The sequence below is a fragment of the Balaenoptera musculus genome, chromosome 3, assembly GCF_009873245.2.
Source record: "Balaenoptera musculus isolate JJ_BM4_2016_0621 chromosome 3, mBalMus1.pri.v3, whole genome shotgun sequence".
In the NCBI taxonomy this organism is placed as follows: domain Eukaryota; kingdom Metazoa; phylum Chordata; class Mammalia; order Artiodactyla; family Balaenopteridae; genus Balaenoptera; species Balaenoptera musculus.
Window position 1 is genome coordinate 31,181,736 of NC_045787.1, and position 27,906 is coordinate 31,209,641.

General features: G+C 34.9%; 1 protein-coding gene across 2 annotated transcripts in view; it reads right to left on the reverse strand.

Annotated features, from left to right (window-relative positions):
- Positions 1-18,429: 18,429 nt before the first annotated feature.
- The window catches only part of FYB1 (FYN binding protein 1), a 118,499-nt gene continuing 109,022 nt past the window's right edge, over positions 18,430-27,906 (reverse strand). For both annotated transcript variants that reach the window (XM_036845486.1, XM_036845487.1), the window contains 3 exons: positions 24,015-24,048; positions 21,242-21,273; positions 18,430-20,455 (listed from right to left, as the gene is read on the reverse strand). In XM_036845486.1, the coding sequence (XP_036701381.1) occupies positions 20,433-20,455; positions 21,242-21,273; positions 24,015-24,048 (89 nt within the window). In that variant the 3' untranslated portion in view covers positions 18,430-20,432. The remainder of the gene's footprint in view (positions 20,456-21,241; positions 21,274-24,014; positions 24,049-27,906) is intronic.

Here is a 27,906-nt window from a genome sequence, read left to right on the forward strand (position 1 = left end):
TCTTTGTGTTACATACACATAGTTCCTTTGCAAGATTCTTTATAAACCATGTATCCACTTTGTTAAAGATAGTTTAAAATATACTCCTTAAATCCAGTTATCTGGATGTGATATATGGACATATGCCCAAGTGAAAAGACTTCCTAGGCGAGTGTTGTGAGCTCCCCTGAGTTGCAGAACCCCCAGTTTTCCCTCAGGATACCTTACATGACTCATGCCAATATAACCTACTAATCAAATGACAGCTTGATTGTTAATCTGTATAATAAATATCAATAGCTTAATTTATTCTTTCTTTTCTTTTTTTGTTTTTTTGGCTAAAAAAAATCTCCAAAACTTCTCCACCAAAAACCAAAAACCTAACACTGTACTAAAATTAGAACAACACTGAACAAATGGAAAACTGGAAAAGCCCAGCTATCTAAAGGGCAAATGCCAATAGTATACCTGGGCTTTGAAGGTTAAGCCACTACCAGAAGGTAGAAAAGCAGAACATGACACTTCTGCTTTAAACCCAGTATCCTAGAAGTGGACCGAAGTGGACCCAGGTTGGTAGTGCCCCCTGGCTTCCAGAAGTAGCAATTACAAATCCTTTCTGGAGAAAAATACCCACTACATAACTCCTAGGCTCTTCACATTTAAGATCAAACAAATAAAAGTTCATGGTCAAAGATCATTAAACTCATAGGAAAAAGTCACCATGAGTAAGAATCAATAGAAATAAAAATCAGCAGAATTATAGCCCATGGACTTCAGATATCATGATCAGAAGCAGAATATAAAAAGATATCTTGATAGATAGATAGATAAATAGATAGGAAATTATTTTTTAATGAACAATTTCTGATTCCATCCATGATGGAGAATAGGTATTGGATTTACTTTCCCACAATAAACAACTATTAATCTAGACAAAATATATGAACGACCATTTTTAGGCATTGGACAATAGATAGTGTGGACCATGACCTTGAGATATAAGAAACAAATAGGGTGAACTCAACATTCTCTCTGGCTTTTTGCCTGAGGACACCTTTCAAAGTAAAACACAAAGCTGTGGAAACCAAATAGAGAACAGTAGTCTCACTGAATAGAGGAAAGAAAGATTAAAGTGAAGATTAAAGATTAAAGAACCAAGTGAAAATTCTAGAAATGAAAAATACAATATTAAAATTGTAAAACTCCATTAGATGATGACATATTGGACACTAAAAAAGAAAGGAATTTGGAGACAGATCAATAGAATGACTAGAGAAGAAAAAGAAAGAAAGAAAGAAAGAAAGAAAGAAAGAAAGAAAGAAAGGGAGAAAGGAAGGAAGGAAGGAAGGAAGGAAAGAAGGAAGGAAGAGCAAGCCTCTGTGATCCATATTAAAAAAAAAAAAAAAAAAAAAAAAGCTGCCTGAAACAGTAATTGGAGTCCCAAGAGAAGTAGAGAGAGATTGGGACAGAGAAAAATGTACGAAGAAATAATGGCTGAAGTGTTCCAAATTTGATGAAAACCATCAAAACACAGATCGAAGAAGCGGAAAGAATCACAAGCAAGATACACAAAGAAAACCATTCCCAGGTATATCATAGTCAAATTTCCAAAAATCAAAGATAAAGAGAAAAATCTTTAGCTGTGCCACATAGCTTGCAGGACCCTAGTTCCCTGACCACGGATTGAACCCACACCCTTGGCAGTGAAAGAGCAGAGTCCTAACCACTGGACCACCAGGGAATTCCCAAGAGAAAAATCTTAAAAGCAGAGAAGAGAACAAAATGCAAATTAACTACAAGCAACAACAATAAGAATTACTGATGACTTTTAGTGAGAAAGTAAGCCAGTCAGAAAGAATGTAAGATATCAATTAAATGACATCTTTAAAGTGAAAAAGGAAAGAAATAACCACAATCTAGAATTCTATATCTAGTAAAATCAGTTTTCAAAAATCCAAGCAAAATAAAGACATTTTCAGATTTTCAAAACTTTGGAAGAATTTTTCATGAACGGGTGTGTTCTACAATAAATGCTAAAGGAAGTTCTTCACACTTAAGAGAAATAATACCAGATGGAAATTCAGATCTACATGAAGGGACAAAGAATGCATACAAAAATGGTTAATATATAGGTAAATTTAAAAGATGCATTTAAAAGATAATTTCTCATTTAAAGCAAGGGCAACGACAATGTATTGTGGGTTTAAATTATAGAAGTAAAATGTATGACAAAACTGGACTGTTATAACGTTCTTATAGTATATATGAAATGGTGCAATATTTGTTCAAAGTATACAGTGATTAGTTAAGAATGTATATTATATAAATAGCTACATAAGAGATTTCTTCCCTTCCATATCAATTACTATATTAAAAGTAAGTAAATTATACACTTCCTGACTTCAAAACTTACTACAAACAGACAGTAATTAGGACAGTGTAGTGCTGACGTAAGGATAGACAAAAACAGACGCAAAAGCCAAAAGAACTGCAAGGAAAAAGAAATAAATACACAGGTACAGTCAAAGACTTCAACTCTCCTTCCTCAGTAATCAAGAGAACAAATAAATAGAAAATCAGAGAAGGTATAGAAGACCTGAATAATGCTATCAACCACTTTACCTGATGTATATTTATAGAACAATGCACTCGACAACAGCAGAATACACATTCCGTTCAATGCAAACAGAATAATACAAGATAGACCACAGTCTGGGCCATAAAACAAATTTTAACAAATCTGAAAAATTGAAATCATATGAAACATGTTCTTGGACCATATTACAGTTAAACTAGAAATCAATAGCACAAAAAGGTTTAGAAAAATTCTAAATATTTAGAAATTAAGCAAAAAACAGCATACTTCTAAATAACTTATAGAATAGTCAAAAGGTAAATTAAAATGTATTTTGAATTAAATAAAAATGAAAACATACCAAAATTTTTGCATGGAGCTAAAGCAGGGAAATTAATAGTATTAAATACTTAAATTAAAAGAAGAAAGGTTTCAAATCAGTTGTTTAAGCTACTACCTTAAAAAACTAGAAAAAGAACAGCAAATTAAACTCAAAGCAAGCAGAAGGCAATAAAAAAGTTAAGTGCAGAAATTAATGAGAACAGGAAAACAGAGAAAAACAATGAAATCAAAAGCTGTTTCTTTGAAATGAACAGGTGATAAACTTCTAGCCAGACTGGTCAAGAAAAAAGAGAGAAGCTGCAAATCACAAATATCAAAAGTGAAAGATAAGACATTACTGTAGAACTTACAGATATTAAAAGAATACAAAGGGAATATCAACAACTTGATGCCAATAAATTTGACAACTTAGATGAAATGGACCGATTCCTTGAAAGATACAAAATACCAAAGCTTATTCAAGAAGCTAATTTGTAGGTATTAACAAAATGACTCTAAAGTTTATAAGGAAAGGCAAAAAACATAGAATAGCCAAAACAATAGTGAAGAACAAAGTTGGAGGGCCCATACTATCTAATTTCAAGATTTACTATAAAGCTACAGTGAAGACAGCATAATTTTTTTTTTTTTTTTTTGCAGTGCTATGTAGTTTGTGGGATCTTAGTTCCCCATCCAAGGACTGAACCTGGGCCCCTGGCAGTGAGAGCACCAAGACCTAACCACTGGACCACCAGGGAATTCCCAAGATGGTAATTTTATAGAGAAGGATAGATATATAAATTAAATGAACAGAAATAAAGAGCTCAGATATAGCTATATCTATATCTTCAATTAATTTTTTACAAAGTTGCAAAGATAATTCAATGTAGAAAGGATAGACTTTTCAACAAATGGTGTTGAATAAATTGGATATCCACATACAAAATAATAACTTTGATCTATATTTCACACTCTATATAAAAGTTAATTCAAAATGGATCATAGACCTAAGTATAAAATCTGAAACTACAAAACTTCTAGAAGAAAACAGGAGAAAATCTTCGTAACCTTTGGTGAGGCAAAGATTTCTCAGATATGATACCAGAAGCATGGTCATTATGAGAAAAAACTGATAGATTGGATTTCATGAAAAAGAAGAGCTTCGGCTCTTAGAAAAACAATTTTAAGAGAATAAAAAGACAAATTATAGACTTTGAGAAAATATTTTCTTTCTTAAATTAATGTACAATTAACAAATAAAAGGATTCCTACTATTGAGTTAATTAACACATTTCTCACTTCATATATTTTACCTTTTTTGTTATTGTTGAGAATACTTAAGTCTATTCTCTTAGCAAATTTCAATTATACAATACAATATTATCAACTATAGTCATGTTATACATTAGATCCTCAGAACTTATTCCTCTTATAACTTAAAGTTTGTACCCTTTTACCAACTTCTCTTTATTTCCCCTATCCCCAGCCCCTGGCAACCACTAAACTGCTCTCTGATTTTATAAGTTCAGTTTTTCAGATTCCAAATATAAGTGAAATAATACAGTATTTGTCTCTCTCTGTCTGGCTTATTTCACTTAGCATTATGCCCTCCAGTTTTACCCATATTGCAAACAGCAGGATTTCCTTCTTTTGTAAGGATGAATAATATTCCATTATATATATTATATATGATGTATATATGTCTCACATCTTCTTTACCCTTTCAACTGTTGACCAACACTTAGATTGTTTGCATACTTTGACTATTGTGAATAATGCTGCAATGAACATAAGAATATAGATATCTCTTCAAGATAATGATTTTGTCTCCTTTGGATGTATACCCATAAGTGGAATTGCTGGATCACATAGTAGTCCTAGTTTTAATTTCTCAAAGAACTTCCATACTGTTTTCCATAGTGACTGTACCAGTTTACATTCCCATCTGAAGTGTGCAAGCTTCCCTTTTTCTCCATATTCTCACCAGCATTTTATATCTCTTGTCTTTTTGATAATATAATCCTGACAAGTGTGAGGTGATTTCATTGTGGTTTTGATTTGCATTTCCCTAATGATTAGTGTTGCTCAGCATCCTTTCATGTACTTTTTGGCCACTTGTATGTCTTCTTGGGAAAAATGTCTATTCAGGTCTTTTGCCCATTTATTAATTGGGTTATTTATTTCTTTGCTATTGAATTGTATGAATTCCTTGTATATTTTGGATATTAGCTGCTTATTGGATATGTGGTTTGCAAATATTTTCTCCCATTCCGTATGTTGCCTTTTCATCTTATTGATGGTTTCCTTTGCTGGGCAGAAGCTTTTTAGTCTGATGTAGTCCTAACTGATTTTTTAATTTTATTTTATTTTGTCGCCTTTGCTTTTAGTCATCCAATCCAAAAAATCATTGCCAAGATCAGTGTTAAGGAACTTACCCCATATGTTTTCTTCTAGAAGTTTTATGATTTCAGGTCTTATGTTCAAGTCTTTAGTCCCTTTTGAGTTGATTTTTGTGTATGGTGTAAATTGGGTCCAGTTTCATTCTTTTACAAGTAGATATCCAGTTTCCCCAATACCACTTATTGAAGAGACTATCCTTTCCTCATATATGCATAGGTTTATTTCTGGGCTCTCAATTCTGTTCCATTGATCTATGTATTTGTTTTTATGCCAATACTATACTCTTTTGATAACTACATCTTTGTAATATAGTTTGAAATAAGTAAGTGTAATGTCTCCAGCTTTGTTCTTCTTTCTCAAAGTTACTTTTACTATTTGGGGTCTTTTGTGGCTCGTTATTAAATTTGGGATTTTTTTTCAATTTCTGTGAAAAATGCCATTGGAATGTTGCTAGGGATTGCACTGAATCTGCAGATCACTTTGGGTAGTATGGACACTTTAACAATATTAATCCTTCTGTTCCATGAACATGGAATATCTTTCCATTTATTTGTGTATTCTTCAATTTATTTCATCAGTGCTTTATAGATTTAGTGTACAGATCTTCCACCTTCTTGGTTAAACTTATTCCTAAGTATTTTATCATTTTTGATGCTATTGATTTTTTTTTTGTTAATTTCTCGTTCCAATACATAGTTCATTGTCAGTGTTATAGAAATGCTGTGATTTTTGTATATTGATTTTGTATCCTACAACTTCACTGAATTAAAATTTTAATTTAAGAATTAAATTGAAAAATCCAGACTTAAAATACTATATATTGTGCGATTTTATTTATATGACATTCTGAAAAAGGCAAAACTATAGTGACAGAAAAGAGATCAGTAGTTGCCAGGATCTGGAGTTTGGAAGAGGAGTTCACTACAACATGGCACAGAGAAATTTTTAGGAGTGATGGAATGGTTCTATTTTTTATTCATAGCGGTGGTTATGTGACTGCATGTGTTTGTTAAACTTACAGGACTATATATAGTATAAGTTCTAACATACTTTAATAGGATTCCCAGAAAGAAAGAATTGAGAGAATAAAGAAGATTCAATATTTGAAGAGATAATGGTTTACATCTTCCAGGATTTCTAAGGGATACAAAATAACAAATATGGGAGGGATAAAGTATGGCAATCAGTATAAATAAAATGAAATCCACACCTAGACACTACATAGTGAAAGTACAGAACATCGAAGACAAAGAGATCTTAAAGGCAGTTGCAGAAGGAAGCCAGATAACCTACAGGAATCCTCAGCAGAAGTAATAGATGTCAGAGGACAGAGGAAAATTATCTTTAAAATGGTAAACAGATATGACTGTCAACCAAAATGTCTGTACCTTTAAAAAAAAGAAACTATCTTTAAAGAATATGGAAAATCAAAGACAATTCTAGATAAACAATGGGAGCATTCACCACCAAAAGACTTGACCATAGGACCTTTCATTATATGCATTTCAAGAAGAATAAAATGGTTTTGGAAGGATTGTCTAAGATATACGAAAGAATGATGAGGAAAGAAATTAGTAAATCATGTAAACAAATTTAAACAAAAACAGTCTGCATTTGAGAATATTTTAATGTTAGGGATTAAAAAGGAAAGAAATAAATAGCTGGACAATAATAGCTTGTTATGTAGGAGTGGTGATCTGAATTAATCTGTCCAAAAACTCATATTCTTCTGAGGGAGAGGTTAAGTAATTAATCAACTTTAGAGTTTGTGAAGTATGCAGAAAAAAATGCAATGATAACCACTAAAAGAAGAGCAACAGACTACAGAGCTTACACATGAGTGGTATGGGGTTATGGGGAATGAACTAAGAAAAATAGCAAAGGAAGAAAGAAATCAGTCTCCAAAAAAGGCAAGAAGAATTACAAAGGAGCATAAGACAAATAACAAGGAAGCCTGACAGATAGAAAGTACAATGCAAGATTAAAAAACACATCTAATTACATGTACATGAATGTAATGCTTTATTTGTAATTAATTGTAAATTGACCAGTTAAAAGTCAGAGATTATTAAACTAATTTTAAAAATTCAACTCTATGCTGTTTGCTGGAGATCCACTAACATTTTTTAAAAGTTTAAAATTAAAAGTTTAAAATTGTTCAGAAAACGAAAAAAAGCTGGTGGTTGTATTAATATGAGAGAAAATAGACTAGGTCAAAAAGCATAATTAGTGATCAAAAATGTCCCAACAGAGTGAAAAGAGGCTCAGCTATAAGGAAGATTTAAAATTATAAATGCATATGTACTTAATAAAATAGTCACAATACAAAACAAAAAAAATAATAGAAATAAATGAAGAAATCAACTTGCTGGTCATCACAGGGAGAGTCCAAGACACTTCTGTAATTATTGTTAGTTTAGGCGGATTTCTTTCCTGATGAATGCTGTTAAAACTTGATTTTCCTGCAAGGATACTTATCAGAAAAAGCAAGCACAGAAGAGGAAGTAAGTAGGATTCCTTAGAAAAGAGCTTCAAAAAGGTGGTTTGCTTAAGTTTTCATTCACTTTCAGGGCAGACATACTACTTGTCAATCAGGAGAGGAGCCTTGGGACATGGCTCAGCCAATTTTAAAATCAAAGGTCATGGTCTGCGAGATTCCATTTTTTCAAAAGAAGGAAAAATCATTATATGTTTGGTGCCAGTGATTTTCAGATCCTATTTTAGAATTTTCTTGAAGATCACTCTATAACAGATACTCAGAAGAATCTTTTGTATAAGAAAGCAATTTGTTAAGTAGAATAACTTCCAGGGACTGAAGCATCTATTTCTAGTCTCCTATAGTACCTTCTTTTCAGATATACCCTGGAAACTGAGGTTACTTTGTCAACATGAAATCAGAGAAATATTAATAGTTGGGTTTTTAAAGAATATTTTGCTACTTTAGGTTTTCACAAATTGTGACTAATATTCTGCATTAACTTTTCTGACCTTTGTATATTTCTAATTTGTGTTTTTTACTTCTATTAATTTTTTCCTATAGTATTCCTACAAATGATAATTAATTCTTTTAATTTACTGCCATAATGGAGATTTTAAAAATTATCATAGCTTCTCTTTTACTAATGTATTGATGCTATTGAATTCTTTAAATTTTTTGTAAGAAGTGCTCAGAGTTTTGAAATTATCCAGTCAAATAGCAAGCAAAGCTCAGCATGAATATAGTGGAAATAAACACGGTTGTGAAGTCCTGGAAATGAGTCTCACAACAGATATAAATGGGACCTTGGCATATGATGGAGAGTTGGTCTTGCATATTAATGGGGAGGGTTGAGCTAGTCAATAAGTGGGCTGGAGGAAGAGCTTATCTGAGTGGGGGTAGATCCACATTCCCCGGTGGGTTCAGAGAATTAAAAGTGAAAAGCAAAACTTTAAAACTTTAGAAGAAAATATAGATTATCTTCATGAACTGGTAAAGCTAAGAGTTTCTAAAATAAGGCACAGAAAACCACTTGGCGATATCTATTCATGTGGAAGATGCCCCATCCTACCATTTAACAGTTCCACTCCTGGGGATAATGCCCTAGAGAACCCTCATATGTGTGCCCACAGAAACTGTGACATGAATGTCTACAGCAGCATTATTTATGATGGCAAAAACTGGGAACAATCTAACATGGACTTCAGTATAAAAATAGAAATATCTGTGGTTTATTCATTCGAAGTATGATATACCTTTTCCAACCTAATGAGGGGTGACAAAAGTAGGTTGTAGATAGGTAAATACAGTATGATACTAGTTATACCAAATTTTAACAAATAAAAAATAGTACTTGATAAATTTTGAGAGATACATACATATGTAATGAAAGTATAAAGAAATGCATGGGAATGGCGAACACCAAAATCAGGCACTGGTTTTCTCTGAGAAGGAGGGAAGGAAGGAATAGAATGTAATTAGGATGAAGCACACAGGAAGCTTTATATGTATTTATAATATTTTATTTAATGATAAAATTTATTTTTAAAAGGTGGCTGAGGGAGAGATGGAAAACTGTTATATCTTCATTGTAAACAAATTTTAAATATTCAATGAAATTTATCTTTAGATACTAAAAAAGGTTAGAGGCAATTTATGATGAACAAGAAACTACCATTAACTTATAGTCATAGCTTAATTGTAAAAAAAGGCTTGCCCTACTGGTTTATTGTTTACCCACTTTATACCCTAGATGAAGTTTAAATGGTTTTAGCCTATTTGCGAAAATCAAATCCACTTTCTAAGCATAAACATTTATTATCTTTCAATAACAAAGATATTAAAAATAATTATTTGTAAGTTCTAAAGGCAAATTTGAAGTGAAATTCCTCCTTTGGGGCATAATAACAAATCTTAATCTCCCACAAATAATTGAAACACGTATAGATACCTACAACTGACTACTTTGAAGGGAACAAATACTACGCTGAATGTGTAAATTTTGGTATGTTTGTTAAAGAGTCATTCACTATATGTTATCATTTTTTTCTGAAGTTATCATAGACTTTACATCTCATATTCTCCAAGTTTACCTAATATTAATTACATTTATATTTCAGTCTTGTAAGTCTTTCTCTTGAAACTGGGCTCTGTTACCTTATTCAACACTAACATTTCTGTTTGTCATCTGTAACATAATAAAAAAGAACCAACAATTTTCCTAGTTTCTGACTCCTTTGTGTCCTAGTGATAATTTTCATGTTTTTCTTTTTCTTTCCTTTTTTATTATTCAGGAAGCATAGGGAGAAGTGTGTATCAGATACACACAGAAAGCAGGTTATCACAGTAATAAGGTCTTGAGTGCGAAGTGTAAGCCCCATTGGCCATGTAACTTGGGCAAAGCATGTATCATCTTAAGCCTCGTTTCTGAGCTGGATTTGATAGGGTTGATGTTAGGTTTAAATGGGACAAGGCTCATAGCACTCGGTACAGCGTCTAGCACGTAGTAAGCTTTCATTCAGTGAATGCTAATGGATGGTGACGATGATGATGACAATGCAGCATATATACAAAATTGACTAAAATACTGAGATTGGGTGATTTTGCCATTCAGATAAATGAGAAATAGACATGGAATAATAATAAATAGGCTTATAATGAACATTCACCTTTAACTGCCTCTCAGCTTACTGACCCAGTGTAGATTTGGTGACAGGTGATGTTGCAGCTGAAATGATTCAGGATGCTGACAGGACCCTGACAAACCGGGGTGTGAGGAGGCCCCACTTTAGTGTTTGGCTCATAAAATATACACTTTCATACCCCTTCCTATTTGATGAGAGAACTACTATTTCTGCAGAAAATTGACTTCTGATCTATTCCTGGTAGTTTTACTGGCAGGTGCATCCATCCCTCAGCTGCTATAAGAAGTGGCTGCTATAGAAAAGAAGGAAATAATGCCATTTGCAGCTACATGCATGAACCTAGAGATTATCATACGAAGCAAAGTAAATCAGAAAGAGAAAGACAAATACCGTAAGATATCACTTATATGTGGAATCTAAAATATGACACAAATGAGCTTATCTATGAAACAGAAACAGACTCACAGATATAGAGAGCAGACTTGTGCTTACCAAGGGGGAGAGGGGGTGGGGGAGGGATGGATTGGGAGTTTGGGACTAGCAGATGCGAACTATCATATAGAGAATAGATAAACAACAAGATCCTATTGTATAGCACAGGGAATTATATTCAATATTCTACAATAAACCATAGTGGAAAAAAATATATATATAAAACTGAATCACTTTGCTGTACACAAGATACTAACACAACATTATAAGTAAACTATACTTCAATAAAAATTTTTTTTGAAAATGGCTGCTAAAACTCACAGCTGTACCTCCCTCCAAGGTACTGCCCGCAGCTCAAAGGAGCAGTGTTGCCCAGAGATGTATTGGAGAATGAGACTGGAGGAGGAGGAAGCCTCTGGTAGCCAGTGACTGTTGACGGGGGGATACAAGCCCAGATACCTGGCTTCAGTGTGGCATAACTCAGTGGAGCCATTCCTGCTCCAGACCTTCCTTCTGGAATCCGGCTGAGCCTGGGCTGGGATCCACGTCTTTGCCTACCTTCTCTTCGTGCACTGTCCTGCTTCCTTACTCCTTCCAGGTTTCTCCTGGGAGGTTCCCCTCAACAAATCCTTCACACAAGAGTTCCAATCTCAAGTTCTGTTTCTAGGGGACCCAACCTAAGAAACCTTCCTAAGTCTACTTCTATAGCCATATTAGGAATAGGAGAGATTTTTGTGTTGTTTCTCTTCTAGACAAATGCACAGAAAACCTTTACGTGTCCTTGAATACTCTGTGGTTTTGGTTTTCTAGTCCTATACATTTATTTAGATCTTGGAGGTTAGTAACCAGCATAGCTTAGCACACCTCTTTTACATCTATACTTATTAAAGATGAGGAAGCCAAAGAAAACTTCGGTCCCCTGAGGTGTGTGGCTGGCAACAGCATTTCAGTGCTTTTCTTAACACAGTTTCTACTGTTTAGGGTGAAGCTCTGACAAGCATGTCATATTAGTTAAAGTACAATAACCTAAATTTCATCCTAACTTAAAAAAGGCTTACTTTCAATAGTGCTGCTAGAGATAATGATGGTGAGTTAAGCTTCAGTAGCTGATGACATGTGTTAGTTAAATCATGAATTTGAAAGGGAAGAGAGAGTTTACATGCCTGGATAAAACCCTTCATCAACTTAAAGTTTTGGAACAGTATTACCATATTTCAAAGATCTATTTCTAAGAACTGAGATGAGAGGTTTGACATCGGTAGACATAGAAAGTATTTCTTTACTCTCCTTTGCTTATAAAAACTTGGTCACAAACAAAGAAAATAGCTTATATTAGCCATTGAATATCATTCTCAGTTGGGCAAGTCCCAAACCACAATTTGACTCTAGATTTCTATTTGGTTCCAGGCCGTGGCATTTGTAGTATATCAGATGCTAAGGAATTTGTGTGCAGCAGCATTAGTTTTTTGATGATTGTATTCCTATTAGACCTCTCAGTGGCATTTGGTGCTCTTAACAGAAATGGAATCTGGCTGTTATAGACACTAAATAAATTTTGTCCACCACTCACTCACACAAAAAGGCTCCTCATTATTGGCAAGTTGGATAGCTATAGAGTGGCCTGTGCTCCACCTATTTCCCATCATAAATGGCTGACGTTACAGATGGACCCCATGGGTCGAATCTGGCCCATAATAATTTGGAATAATAATTAGGATAATTTGATTGGTCTGAATAGTGCTTTCAAGAAAACTTGAATCAGCAGTAAAAAAAAAAAAAAAAGTAGGAATTATATATATAAACCTTGATATCGCTTCTTTTGAAAAATTGGAGACTCTACCGACACCAGGCCCATAATCCATCGGATTTGAGTCATATATCAGTAGGGCCCAAGTGGGAAACAAATGGCAAACTCAAACTGGGGAATTTGAGGAAGGCTTAATAAAGGGATTGATTACACATGTGTGGACAGTGTGTTGGGAAACCACGGTGTAAAGAGTAGTACCGTGGAACCGGTAACCTCAGGGAGCGACTGCAACCTCAGAGGAAGGAGAGGGAGAAGCAATGGAACCAGAGAGGCAGCACAATGGAGAAGGCTGTCTGGCAGAGCTGTGACTTTGGGTGAAGGACACAGCCAGCTCATGACAATGCCTCAGGGAGGAAGCCAGAGGAATAAATATCCAAACCTCACTCTCTGTCTGTGTCTGGTAGTGCTCCTCAATGGCCGAATGAAACTGGAAGCTATAAGTCAAGGGAGCCTCTTGAGTCAGCCCATAAAGGGTAGTCCTGAGGGGCACAGAGCAGGGTGGAAAGGATTGGAGGGGGGATCTGGAGGGCCAAGCAGGAGATATCCAGTATAATTAGCCACTCACTCCTGTAGACAGAGCTTATATTCTACTGTTTGCCACAGTCCCCACCATTCTCTATTGTCCCCACATCAAAGATGAGTATCAGTTGCCAGTGATCATCAGGTTGGCACTATGGTGTTTCTTATAGGACAGAACCATTGCTCTATGTCTCTATCAAACGTGAGCAAGGAAAGATAGAAGACCAAATTCTTCAAGAAAACTGAGAATATATATATATATTTCTTGTAGAAGAGAAATACTACTATGTGTTTAATATATAAACAAAATATATCTTTGTCTTTCATAAAAATATATATAAATAAATATATATATATGTATATATATATATATACACGTATACATACATACATACCTTGCCTGCTTTACTGACAAGGTTAGATCCCCTTTTCTTGGTAGCACTCTAATTTTTGTATTGGGAAATTATCTTGAGTATAGTCTTGCTTGAGAGGATAATTCTAGGTGACTTTCTTTCACCTGGGAGCTGAAGCATTAGGAGCCTCCCTGCCCCCACCATGTGGGCAGGCACATGACTTAACCACAGTCAATAGAGTTCTCTCTCTAGAGACTTGGATTCATGAGTGAGTTATGCAAAGGCAATAGTTAATTTCTGTTGCTTGCAGCCAAGAACTCTGAATCTTTATCTAAACTTCAGTAGGAAAACCATTAATAAGTTGGTGTTTAAACAAGCTTTTTGACATTTGGAAAACTCTTCTAATTCAATAGGCTGTGGAGACGGAGAGGAATTGCTGCATGCAGATGAACCCCCAGAGACGAGAGGTGCCTGTTGCACATCCATTATTTTGCTAAATTTGCAGTTAAAGCTGAATATTGTGACTATGCCCCAGCCTACTCTAGGAGAACATATACACAGCCTAATGTTTTCCTCAATGAAACAGGGTGAAAACTGTCACTGAATTAGAAAACAGATGTTTCTGTTATGAAAACCAGGATGACTGTCTCCCTAAGAGTTGCAGGAAATGTCAAATAAAAAAAGATGTCCAGGGCTTCCCTGGTGGCGCAGTGGTTGAGAATCTGCCTGCCCATGCAGGGGACGCGGGTTCGAGCCCTGGTCTGGGAAGATCCCACATGCCACGGAGCGGCTAGGCCCGTGAGCCACAATTACTGAGCCTGTGCGTCTGGAGCCTGTGCTCCGCAACAAGAGAGGCCGCGATAATGAGAGGCTAGCGCACCGCGATGAAGAGTGGCCCCCACTTGCCACAACTAGAGAAAGCCCTCACACAGAAACGAAGACCCAACACGGCCATAAATAAATAAATAAATAAACAAACAAACAAACAAAAGTAAAAAAACACATGTTGCTAGGCTCTACCTACCCCCAGAGTTGCTGATTCAGTAGGAATCAATAAAAAAAAAATTAAAAAAAAAAAAGATGTCCACACTGTAACCTGAAACTCAGAGGCAGGAACTGGACCTGACTCAGACATTGGGTTTATTTATTATTTTTTTTATTTTTGTTTATTGTGTTTAATCTTGTTTCTATATTACTCTCAAATATCAGCTGGTAAATAACTGGGAGTCAGAGCAAGTTTGCCATCATTAAAATAATGCTCATCTCAACAGGATTCCATTCAGTTGACATGTTCAAAACGTATAATAGCAAACAAGCAAGCAAGGTGATAATGATAAAATTAACATGGGTCAGGGACTTCCCTGGTGGTCCAGTGGTAAAGAATCCGCCTTCCATTGCAGGGGACACGGGTTCGATCCCTGGTTGGGGAACTGAGATCCCACATGCCTCGGGGCAACTAAGCCCGCATGCCACAACTATTGAGCTCGCGCACCTCAACTAGAGAGCATGTGTGCCACAAACTACAGAGCCCACACACTCTGGAGCCTGCGCACCACAACTAGAGAGAGAAAACCCGCACGTAACAACTAGAGAGAAGCCCGAGCAGACTGCATGCCGTGATGAAGAGATCCCGCATGCCTCAACAAAGACCCCATGTGCCGCAACTAAGACCTGACGCAGCCAAAAAAAAAAAAAGGAAAATAAATAATAAATAAAATAAATAAATATTAAAAACAGATAAAGCAGTGTATCTAGATACCTTTAAAAAAAGTTAATATGGGTCAGACACTGTACTAAATGCTTAAGTACATAGTTTCAATTAATTTTCACAGCGTTGTAAAGTACGTACTTTCATATTTTATAAATGAAGATCCTGAGTCTTAGCAAAGTTTAGATTCTTATTCAAGGTTATGTAACTTAGCTGATAATCTCAAGCAGGAGGCAGAAGAAATGACATACGTAGTCACTAAAATAAACCCTTAAGTATGTGGCATAATAGTGACAAGCATCAGCATGTATTTTAAAATTAGTCATAATAATAATGTGATAATATTTGAGTCCTTATGATGTGTCCAGAACAATGCTTAGCATTTTAAAGATGTCATGACACATAATTTGCCAGGGAAAATAATTGTAATTTGCAGTCTATTTCTGTCCAATCCTCCATCTTTTTAAGAAACTTAGATCTTTGATCGTCCATTACCTGTATCATCTTTTTACCTTTTTCTCCCAACTGGATCCTTCCCATCAGGTTTTGAATAAGCTCAAGTCTTTTCTTTCTTAGAAACAAACAAACTATTCCCCAGAACAAAATAATAAAGCCCTTTCTTCACTTCATTTTCCCATCTGGCTATTACTTATATCATTTTCCTCACTTTTACAGTAAAATTTCTGGAAAGAGGTGTCCATTATGTCTGTCTCAATTTTCTAACCTTCCATTCACCTCTCAGTCCATTTGTGGACATGGGATGCTAACCTCCTTCAGGGAAGTACTTGCTGCCCAGCTGAGGGGAATGTGGTCTGCAGACTCCCTCAAACTGTCTGCTTCTTCAGGGTCTGCCTCAGACTCAGTGTCATCTTGCACAAGGTCATGCCCTTCCCAGGGTGGCCCATGTATGGTGATGAGTGAGGTAGAGGTAAAAAGACTGACCATTTTGGCCTGAAGGGTGATACAGCTGATGGGCAGAGTTTATTCCGAAGGCCCCCATCTGGTTGGCTGAGGATGTTGGGCTTGGATCCCAGTTTAACTGCTTTCTCTGCTCAGTCATGTTTCTTCCCCTTCCTTTCACAGATGTTGATCCCTAATAGATACCCCAAACTCTATCCCAGAATCTGCTTCCTAACACAGGGCACAATTGCAGTCAGCTTGGTCTTGATTGCTTCAGTCTTTCTAAGGTCACCTATTATCCACATGTTGATAAATCAAATTGGCATTTCTCAGCCATCAATTTACTCAACCTCTTATGGCATTTGAAACAACAATTAAGGAAAAATTACAGTGGCAGCCTACTGGATTAACACATTCTTTGCAGACATCATTTATACTTTCATTATCAAATTATAATAAAAGGCTTCAAATACCATGTAAAGTATAGGAGTAAAAAACAAGTAAGAGAGTATTTTGGGGAGCTCTGTTTAATGATGAGTCATTGGACACTGAGAATGAACGAGCAGAAGCAGAGAAACTTCTGGTTTTGAGCTTGGGCAAATGGATGATACATTTGTCACTGAGATAGAATCTACAAGAGGGATCATCAACTAAAAGGGGGAAGAGAATGAGCTCAGTTTTGAGTCATGTGAGTTAGAGGTACTTGTGGGATATCCACATAGAGCGGACTTGAGAGTAATTGTAGCAGAGACCAGACTGCAGCAAGTTGAAGATTGACTATAACTTGAGAATGTGGCAGAGGGTGAATAGAGGCCAGGGGTTCCCAAACCTGGCTAAGCATTAAACTCATATTTAGAGTTAATTAAAAATTGATTGAAACCAGCAAGGATCTACTGTATAGCACAAGGAAATATACTCAATATTTTATAATAACCTATAAGGGAAAAGAATCTGAAAAATAGATAGATTATATATATGTATAACCGAATCACTTTGCTGTACACCTGAAACTAACACAACATTATAAATCAACTATACTTCAATTAAAAATAATGATTGAAAAGTTTCTTCCCCAGAGATTCTGATTCAGTTGATTTGAGGAGGATGTGTATTTTTACAAACGCTCCAGCGCTACTGTGTTCAGTGCAGGTCCTCTGGAAAGCAAACACCAAGATGGAGTGAAAGTGTAATAACTTTTTTGGGGGGGGGAGGGTGGCACAAACACATGTGTCAGAGGAAATGGGAGGGAGCCCGAGAAGGCTGGAGGAGCCATCAGGCAGCAACGCAAGTCTGACCTCATGAAGGGAGGAGGGGGAGATGATTGGGTAGAAGCATCTCAGAGTGCTATGTGGGGTAAGGAAAGGTTAGCCAGGCTGCTGGAAGCTTATGTATCTTTCAGGAACAGGCCTGCCGTGCTCAATTGCTGGCTACACAGGAGCAGTCTGTGGGAAACGTGGCATTGGCGTAACTGTGGGGATGGATTTCAGAGTGTAGAAGCTGGGGCCTTTGGTTAATTAAGCTCTCCGTGGTTGAAAGTCTGTGAGGCACATTCTTCTGGTTGCCACATATACCCTACCATTTTTTTTTTTTTTTTTTGGGCCACGCTGGGCGGCATGTAGGGATCTTAGTTCCCCAACCAGGGATTGAACCTGTGCCCCCTGCGGTGGAAGCATGGGAGCCCTAACCACTGGACCACCAGGGAATTCCATATACCCTACTATTTTAAGACAATGAGATGAGGAAAGGAAGATAGAAATGGGCTGTAGTTAGAGAGGTATTCAAGGCAAGGTTTCCTGCTGTTTTTCAAATAGGAAAGACTTCGGTATGTTTGTAAGCCTAGAGGAGGGAATCTGCAGAATGGAAGATGTTAAAGATAGAAGAGAGGAAGGGAAGGAGGGAAAGAGGGATGGGGAAGAGGTGTAAGAGGGATGTTGAGAATGAATTAATTGTGGAGGAAGAAGACTCCAGAGAAGGTAGAAAGACGTGAGATAACAGGTTGTGGCTTTGACTCCAAGCAGTGACATCTTATTTTCTGGGATAGTGTCTGGATAGGGTTAAGGTTGAACGTTGTAGGAAGTTAAAGGGAACTGTACTTGGTTGTCTCAACTTCTACCGCAAAACAGGAGGCAAAGTATCAAGGGCACCAGTGGTGGAAGGTTTGGTCTTGAACAGGAGGTACCACCCCATCCGCTGAGGCGGAAATCAAAAGAGGTAAAAATGGGCTCAAAACTCATAGATTTGGGATCAAGTTACAGGACAGAAAGGCTGATGGCCTTGATTTCTCGATAAGTAGGAGGCAAAGTTATCTGCTGAAGGTATTATTTATTTCCCGCTCTTCTCACACGACAAAATTCCTCACATAAAACCATAACAGAAATAATATTTAGTATATTAAAATTAATACTTCAGATATTTCTTTTATATTAAGATGATTGTCTATTACATAAATCTTTCATAGACGTGTCTGTTTCTTGGTGTATAAACCATAACTCTGAAAGATTCCCTTGATATAATTTAGAATTTTAAAAACTGACATTGTATTGAGTTTATACCATTCTCAATCAGAAGATAAAATTACTGGAAACATAATGTCAGTGTATTTTGTATATTTGTTACCAAATGTAACAAACAAAAACCACTTTTGGATGATGTAATTTTATCTAGTATTAAAATAAATTCATCACGTGAGCAAATACTGGCTCTCCCTATCAAAAAGTAGACATCAAAATATTTCATAATTGGAGGGGGTCTTTGAGATCAGTGACTTCTAATCTGGGGGCCTCAGACCCCCAGAATATATACATTGAACAATAGTAGTTGATGATCTATTTTTAAATTTCAAAGCACCTAATAGAAATCCCACTTAACCCACATGAAGACTTTGACTTCCTTTACAATTACTTGAAATTATTTCAATTCAGTGGGGCTACTCTTTAGACTCTCCAATTGGCCTTTGCAATATTAAAACATGGATAATGCATTAATCATTACTTAATCAATGAGTTTTAAAAATCAGCTAAACTTCTGAAACACAGGGCTCGGGTAGAGGGAGGATTATAGAAATCTGAGGTAACTGATAGTGAAAACGTCGGGAAAAATTGACTTAGTCTAATCCTGAAATTTGCAGATGAGAAAACTAGGAGGAGGATAAATAATTTATCCAATAACACATCATGGTTCATTAGTAGCAGAGCCAGCATTAGGATTTGCTCAATTCATATTTTGGAAGCTGTGAAAAAATTTCCTAATATGCTATTTTCTTGGGTGTTAGGTTTCTGCATTTTGTATTGTGGTGTTTAGTGTTCTTAGCATTTGGACCCCAAATGCTCCACATTTTGTTTTTGGGTTGTTTTTGGTTGAGTACGTACCAATAGGAAACACCCCAGCCCAAACGCTAAGGTTTATTAATTTGTATTTCCTCTGCTGGCCAACTTTCCAGTAAAGTGGTTTAAAAATTTTTTTCCATAGAGGTAATTGAGAAACAAAAACAGAAACCTTTAAAAGAGTCTTCATAGTAAAGAGGTGCCATAAAAGGCTAGTTAATTTTGAACTCCATTCTTCCATTCTTCATAATTTTAGGGTAGTCTTCATTCATATTTGCTCTAGTTACAACAGTACTTTAAACAGAATTATATGGTTAGCATATGAATCTACAAAAAGAAAACGTTTTAGACCCTTCTACAGTTTTAATCTTAGGTGTGCATACTAATTGCACACATTCTCGTCAAATAATTAAAAAATATTCGTAATTAACAAATAGGGACAAACTTTATACAAAAGTTCTGCTACTACTATAAATTTTGAAAACATTTAACCCACCAGTAAGAGTGGAGACAGCCCTGCCTTTTAAAAGATAGATAATTTGAATAGAGAATATAAGATAGGATCATTAGAAGTATAAACAAGAGTTTTTCTTCTTATGAAAAGTTTAAAAATTTCCTTCCTTATATTTTTGTTGTTCTTTATATTTCTTTAGACAACAGCCATTTTTTCTCAAATGATTTTTTTTTTTTAGGAAGGGAGAGTTGTCTATTGATGGTCTAAAAGAAGTGCTTACATAATTGTAGCTGAGGCAGAACTGGTATTTAATATTTCTTACATCTCATTGATGCAGTCTTCCAAGATGTTGATTAAGCAGAGAAATCATTTTCTAAGTCCAAAATCTCAAAATGTATAAAAATAATCAGAATTTTATAACAAATGGTAATAACTAGTTTTGTGCATTCATTTTCTATGATACCTGATAACATAGGCCAATTAAAACCCAGACTTCACATTGGCATCAAATGAACATAGCAGAATGACCAAAGCTGAGAACTAGTCATTGTCATAGATGCAACCTAAAAGAAGAAAATACAAATTTAAATTAGTTACACAAAATACATATCCTCTAAGTGTTCCAACGTTGTAAATGTAAATGATTCATACTCTCCTGGTTTAGGATAAAAACAGGAGAATTGGCTCACTTTATGAAAAAGCAGTTAAATGGAAGGCCATATATTTATTTAACATTCATTGCTCAGTGTACTTTTCCAAATAAAGTTTCTGGACAAATCTATTCTCTATCAAAATGAGACTCAAGATTATTTTACCTGGTACTTAATTAAATGTACTTTTTGATAGTAATTCTGAATGAGATTGAAAATATTAGGTATTAGTAAGAATCATACATTTAAAAGGAGACTAAAAGGAACATAATTAACACTATGCTTCATTTCAGGTGAAATTAATTTTTTAGATCATAATTTAGAAATGTACAATGCTTAGATAATACTAGTGAGTAATACAGGTTATGAAATAAGTACCTACTTACTGTCGAAGCACAAATATTTTTGTGGATAAAAGCAATTCTTATTAAGATTCATGGTATAATGAAAAATACACTAATATTTCATTCTTTTTTTTCAAAGAAAATAAATAAGAGATTTTTCCTTGATTTTCAGTCATGTTCAAAAATAATTTTATTTCATTATACCATGGCATTTGCCTTTCTTAACATTTTCAGGTGATTCAAATTCTAATCAGATTGGAAGGCTCTAATTAATCCAGCAAGCTATTTTCAGTATTTGTAAGAACAGTAAATTCACCATGACTGTTCTCTGAGCTGGGTGCCACGTGAGACTTACCATCAGCAATATCGTCATAAATCTCTCCATCACTGTAAATGTAGAAAATAAATTTTATTTTAAAGAAAGAATCTTCTTAACATTAAAGCAATATTTAGGTTATAAGTTTTATAATGTGATTTTATGTGACACAAAGCATTTAAGGGTGAGAAGTTACATTTATAAGTGGGAAGAAATTTCATATGCATCTGTATCTCCTTTCATTGACTTAATCTAATCCTCTGTTTCATTCTTAAAGCGTGCATACACACACACACACACACACACACACACACACACACACACAATTTATTCCATATCATAGACATACAGAATAATGAAAACATGCCCCAGGAGCATAGACCATGCCTTACTCATCTTTAGATAGAACTATAAGCCTAGCATACGGCTGTCCTTGGTCAATAGTGTTTGTTGAACTGAACAAACTGAAAAATCATGGCACAGTACTCCACTGGGGGCCCTAATCCAAAACTGCGATGGATTCTTTATGTTCAGTAATATCAGATTTATACTACTTTCACTTGAACTTCAAATGTTGAAGCAAATACAAAAATATTTGGCATAGGAAATGGGTGCATCATTTTTGCAATGTTTCTAATTATAATTTGTAAATATTAATTTAAAATATATAAATATTGGTTGCAAAATAAGCAGCCAGTATATGGTTTGTATGGTGATTCTTTTTTTATTTTTTATTTATATATTTTATTTATTTATTTATAATTAATTAATTAATTAATTAATTTTATTTTTGGCTGCGTTGGGCCTTCATTGCTGCACGCCAGGCTTTCTCTAGTTGTGGCGAACGGGGGCTACTCTTCGTTGTGGTGCATGGGCTTCTCATTGCGGTGGCTTCTCTTGTTGCGGAGCACGGGCTCCAGGCATGTGGGCTTCAGTAGTTGTGGCAATCGGTCTCCGTAGTTGTGGCTCGCGGGCTCTAGGCCCGTGGGCTTCAGTAGTTGTGGCGCACAGGCTTAGTTGCTCCGCAGCATGTGCGATCTTCCCGGACCAGGGCTCGAACCCATGTCACCTGCATTGGCAGGTGGATTCTTAACCACTGCGCCACCAGGGAAGTCCTATTTTTTATTTTTAAAATTTTTTGGCCATGCCGCACGGCATGTGGGATCTTAGTTTCCCGACCAGGGATTGAACCCATGTCCCCTGCCTTGGAAGCATGGAGTCTTAACCACTGGATTGCCAAGGAAGTCACTGTATGGTGATTCTTATGTTATATAATTTTAAAAATATTTGTGGTTATAGGAGGCATCCATAATAATAGTTCTGGTGAGTTTTACACATTTTAGGTTTTATCTTGCCCTGAATCTTTGTGAAATATTCTATTCCACACACACACTGAGTCCCTCCTATGTACCAGGAGATATGAGTAAGACACAGCTTTTATTTCAAGAAACTTATAATCTAATGGAGGAGAGAATGATATGCAAGTAATTAAAATAGAAAGAATTATAAATATTAATATAGCCTTGAAACATAGGATACACAAATGTAAGGTGACTTTGTCATTTAGACCAGACCTACTCTTGGTTCCTATACTACCTCTGTGCATTTATCATGGAAGCAGCAGCAGGCTTTTCAAATTGCTGCCAACTATGGCAGATGCTGAGTTCCCTGTGTCTTCTGTTTGGATCCTTTCTCTGAGATTGAGGGAGGATTTGGCTAATGGAAATCTGATACAAATGCAAAGAGGACAGATTTTTTTTCTATCATTCATTCAATAAACTTTTATCAAGTATTCACTTCAAAAGGTGGTAAAGCAATAATTACTTAGAGAGTACACTTTCTGAATTCTCTCTTAATCATCCTGTAGTAATCACTGATGAAGACATGATCCCGTTATTTGTCACGCATTCTTTCCTTGAAATTTGTATCTTTCATAGAGTAAAACCTATTGAAAAGTCCCATGCCTACTACTGTGATTAATGCTCTGAGGAAAATAAAAGTATTGTGATTATTTTTCTTTTGACTCTTTCCTGGTTTGCTGACAGAGCCCTTAACATTGCTTTGCCTCTTTCTGATTGGTGTCAGGTTGTTTATGGATACAGTTTGTGAATCTTCCTTGATTTCTTAATCATGCTGAATTCTGTAAATCTCTGTATTGGTATATGACCTACCCTGATAATGGAGTTCATTTCTTGCACTGGTTTACTTGGAATAGAATCTTATAACATTGGGGGTGGACTCTAATAGCACTAGTACCAGACTGTGACAATGTCCTATTCATAAAAATAGAAGAATCATTGACCACTATCTTTTTCTGGCATGCTTCCAAAAAAGGCAACTTAATACTCTACTATGCCTGGTGTGAGTAAAGAAAAGCCTTCAATTAGGGGCCAAGCTATAAACCGTTAACAGGTGATACTTGTACCTACTCTGCAGACACTAATAGATACCTGATGAATTCAATTCAATCAACTGCATTAATAGCTAGCGAAATGCAAAGTATTAATGAAAGTGTTAGTGGTTTTGACCTGTCTGCAATATTTGCAATGTCTGTATCCAATGAATATATAAAACTATGAACTGTATAATCATGAATGAGAAGGGCTCCTCCTTTATATTTAAAAGAGTGACACTTTATCAAAACTAACTTCGTTATGGGTACTACCATATTGACATTAGTATAGCATATTGTTTTAAAATTTATTTATGATAGTTTAGTAGATTATATTATGTAAGTGATATTAGGAATCTTTCTTAAGGAAAAGCATATAATTATTTTTGGAAGTATAGTAGTAGAAGAAAATGGGCTTACTTGTCCACCAAGTAACTCCGAAGGACATAACCATCTAAGAAAGAAAAAGAAAATAAATTTTATTAACAGTACAAACTTGAAAAATCCCTACTATTTTTAAAGAAATTGAAATAAAATTTACTAATTAAAAGAATATGATATAATATATTGAATAATTATCTCTATCTCCAAATATGACTTATTTTTCTTATTTGTGTCCACTTTTCTCTCCTTCCTTTTTTTTAACATCTTTATTGGAGTATAATTGCTTTACAATGGAGTGTTAGTTTCTGCTTTATAACTTTTCCTCTTCTCTCTAACTTTTATTCTCTCTCTCTCCTACATGACTCTTTTCCTCCATTTACAATCTTTCCTCCTTTCCCCCTTAAATTAAAAACCAAGATTTTCTTTTCTAAGCTACTGTAGGTTGTAGCACAAGCTTCTTTCACATTTTACTCTATTTCTTTCAGGTGTTACCCATGTGACACAGTTTTAAGAATTTATTAAGCATAATTTCTCCTATGACAAAAGTAGGTCACAGGTAGGGATTTTAAATATCACCAGGTCTAAGACTTAACTTTTCAAATTTTATTATACTGAACAGTCAGAGCTGTGTTCCATTCCCCTTTCAGATCCGCAATCTAGTGTTTACTTGGGGAAGTGTGCATTCTAAATGGTTTCAAAACAGCTCTCTTATAATCAGCGTGAAAGATCTTTCACTATTGCTTTTGCCATTTGACAGAGCGTCAACGTTTGCATTTTCATCTTTCATGGAACAAATAATTATTAGAAGAGCACGTATCAGGGATTCTAGTGATTCCTCTGTTAAATGGAAAATAGACATTTTATACAAGAAAGCAAAGATTTTTTTTCACTTTATTTTTGCCCCTCTTGTGCAAAATACTCCTAAGAAAAAATATGGGCTATTTTTCTTAAGAAAATGTCTGCTGACATCTAATTAATGTTACTAACCTTTGGAATTATTGGTTTTGTGTTAGCGCCTAGCTACTGTTGTATGCTTGAGATTAGTACCATTTATAGTCTTGTCAATACAGCTTCTAAATAACTTCTTTTGCTGAGTCAATCTATTGTTTTTGCTCCACCTCAGATCTAGTTTTGGTTCTAAATCAGAGTAAATGTGTAAAAACTGATAAAGCAGGAAGCTCACAAGCAAAAATTAATACCAATGTTAATAAACTTAGGTAAACATACTAATATCATATAGCCATTGATTTAACATGCAAGATTTTTTTAAAGTTAGAATCATACAACTGAAATTGTGGATTAAAATTTAAGAAAATGAACTTTCCCTTGAAATATTCCAGGGTAAAAAAAATTCCACCAAAATATTTTGTCAAGAAATTAACTACTTGTTGATGAAAATTGTTCATAAGAATCATATTTGGAAAATAAAGAATCAAGGTTATCTTTGAATTCCTGCAGCATGGCAGTAATGAAGCATATGTCAAAATGATAAAAGTACAATAAGTAATATTTTTCTCAAAGTATGAAAAATTAGACCATGTTATACCTTCCTTTTTATTTCAATTAAAGAAGTGGAAAAATTAATATAAAGGTCATCTAAAATTAATATCTATGATCCTTGGGTAGACTTTGATTCCACAGTTCTTTCAGTCATTTCACGTTAACAAAACTTGAAAAAAAGTTAAGGTAGACATCATCATTTAGCATAATTTTTAAAGGGGGATAATCTCATCTCTAACAAATTCAACTCTATGTGTGTCTCTCAAAAGAGAAACTCTCTGCAAATAACAGACTTTTTGAACAAATTGTGGATTTTGTGTCAGGCTTCCAATAATTGAAGTCTGTCTTTACTTGTACTTATGTTTAGGGCTAACATAAAGTGTGAACCATTTCTACAGACAGTAAGAGTCACAAAGTTTTTTTTTCGTTAGTTAAAATTGGTGGTTATGTTTTCATTTTGAATTTTCTCTTAAAACAAATTGGAAAATAAAACAATACAAGTAAGTGTTCCCATGATATTCATGTTTAAATTAATAATTTAAAAATAACGACTGAAGCCTTTAACAATGAAGTCAATCTCATTGTGAGTTGTCTGGGCTTTGTAAAGTGTCTGAACTAATATTAGAATGTAGACAATTAGAGAAATGTATAAGAAGTAAGAAAATATTGCCAGAGATTGGAATTATTCTGGCCTCAAATATATTTCTGTTGTTGTTTGTAAAAAATATTTAGAAGGTCAAGAGAAACAAAACCCAAAACAAAGAGAATTTAATCACTATTTCTGGAAATAAAAGGTTTTTATTTTCTTGTGCTTGTAGGTCACCTACTTTTTAAAACTTAGTTATGCTAAAATTGTGTAGACCTGGATAAAACACTATCTGTAATTAGGCATAAAACAGTCCTTTCAATGACCAAAGTTAATAACCCATGATATACAGCTTAATTACCTAACCTCACAAAATTTATTATAAAAAAATATATTTTCTTAGCTTCTCAAATCCCTATTACATTTCCTCCTGTATCTTGACTCTTCAAGAGTTCTATGGAGCAGCTTTTTCTTTTGTTGAAAGCTCTAATGTTGTTGCTGTTTTGTTGTTTTTGTTGTTGTGTGAGCTACATAAACATCAATGATTGTGAATATTATTTAAAAACAAACTTATCAAGGGGTTGGGGTGTGGGATGGTACTGTGCTGCTCTACTTTAGTTCCCTGAAATGATGTGATCATTTGGGGCTCATAAACTATAAAATCACCATTATGTAGCACCTTTGCAGGGTTAACGACTTTTAATACAGCATAGGTTTTGCTGTCTAGTACCTTTAAAAATCTCTGCTGAAACTTCATTCTATTACAAGCATGATTCATGACAGTGTCAAAACAAGTGTCTTACCATGAAGTTTTAAACAACTTCTCCATGATAGTTCCTAGACACAAATTTTTTTTTTTTGCAGTAGAAAAATGTTCTCTGCTCACATGTTCCATGAACATTCATCATAGGGAATGTAATGAAAAATACAAACAAATGAAATAAACAGAAAACCTCATCATAGTTCTTTAACATGCAGAGTGGCTGCTGTGTTTAGTTAGCTCTATAATATCGTGGGCACTGGCACACCAGGGATTCTCACACATAGTATGAAATTATCATTAGGAAATCTCACATTCATAGAACAGAACACAGTGACTCGAAACAAATGTTTTGAAATATGTGGTGGGTAGAGTCGGTTAAGAAAGTAACACCCACGCACCATATGTGCCAGTTAATTTCTTCCCAAAACATTTACTTGCTACAGTGCAGATGTGTCCCAGGACTTAATGACTCACCTTTCAGAAGGGTGTTGTGAATATAAAATTACCAAGAATATACAAAACCATCTTTGGAAAAAATGAAAAATATCTTTGTTCTAATATTTTCAAATTTTTTACTCAATAAAAATGACAAATTTTATTATTTCCTTATTATTTCGTTTGTTGTGAGCAAGTCCAGAAATAAAGTTAAACTTACTCAATTTGCCCTCATGCAGTTTAAAAACAATAAAGTCATACTGCATAGATTTACTAAGGCAAGTGGAACAACGTCCGACTTCAAGAGAAAATGCTCATAAGGTAATAGAAATTAAAAACGAAATGCAGTGTATAATGCTAAATATAAATTATTATCCTAGTTCTATAAAAATGTTCTGTTTCCCTCTCTCTTTTTCTCTCCCTACTTATTTTTAGGGCTTCAAATTAGGTGACATTAAATTTCTGAATACAAAAATTTTCTTCAGTGAACATGTGTTGTTTTAAAATCGAAACCAAAATTACCTAAGCAAAGAAATGATCAACTGGATTTGGGGACACCCAAAGCATCTTTAAAATTCCCCTTCCTTTGATGCCCAAAGGAAATGGACAACATTTTGATCATAAATAACTCAGCTCATGTCTTT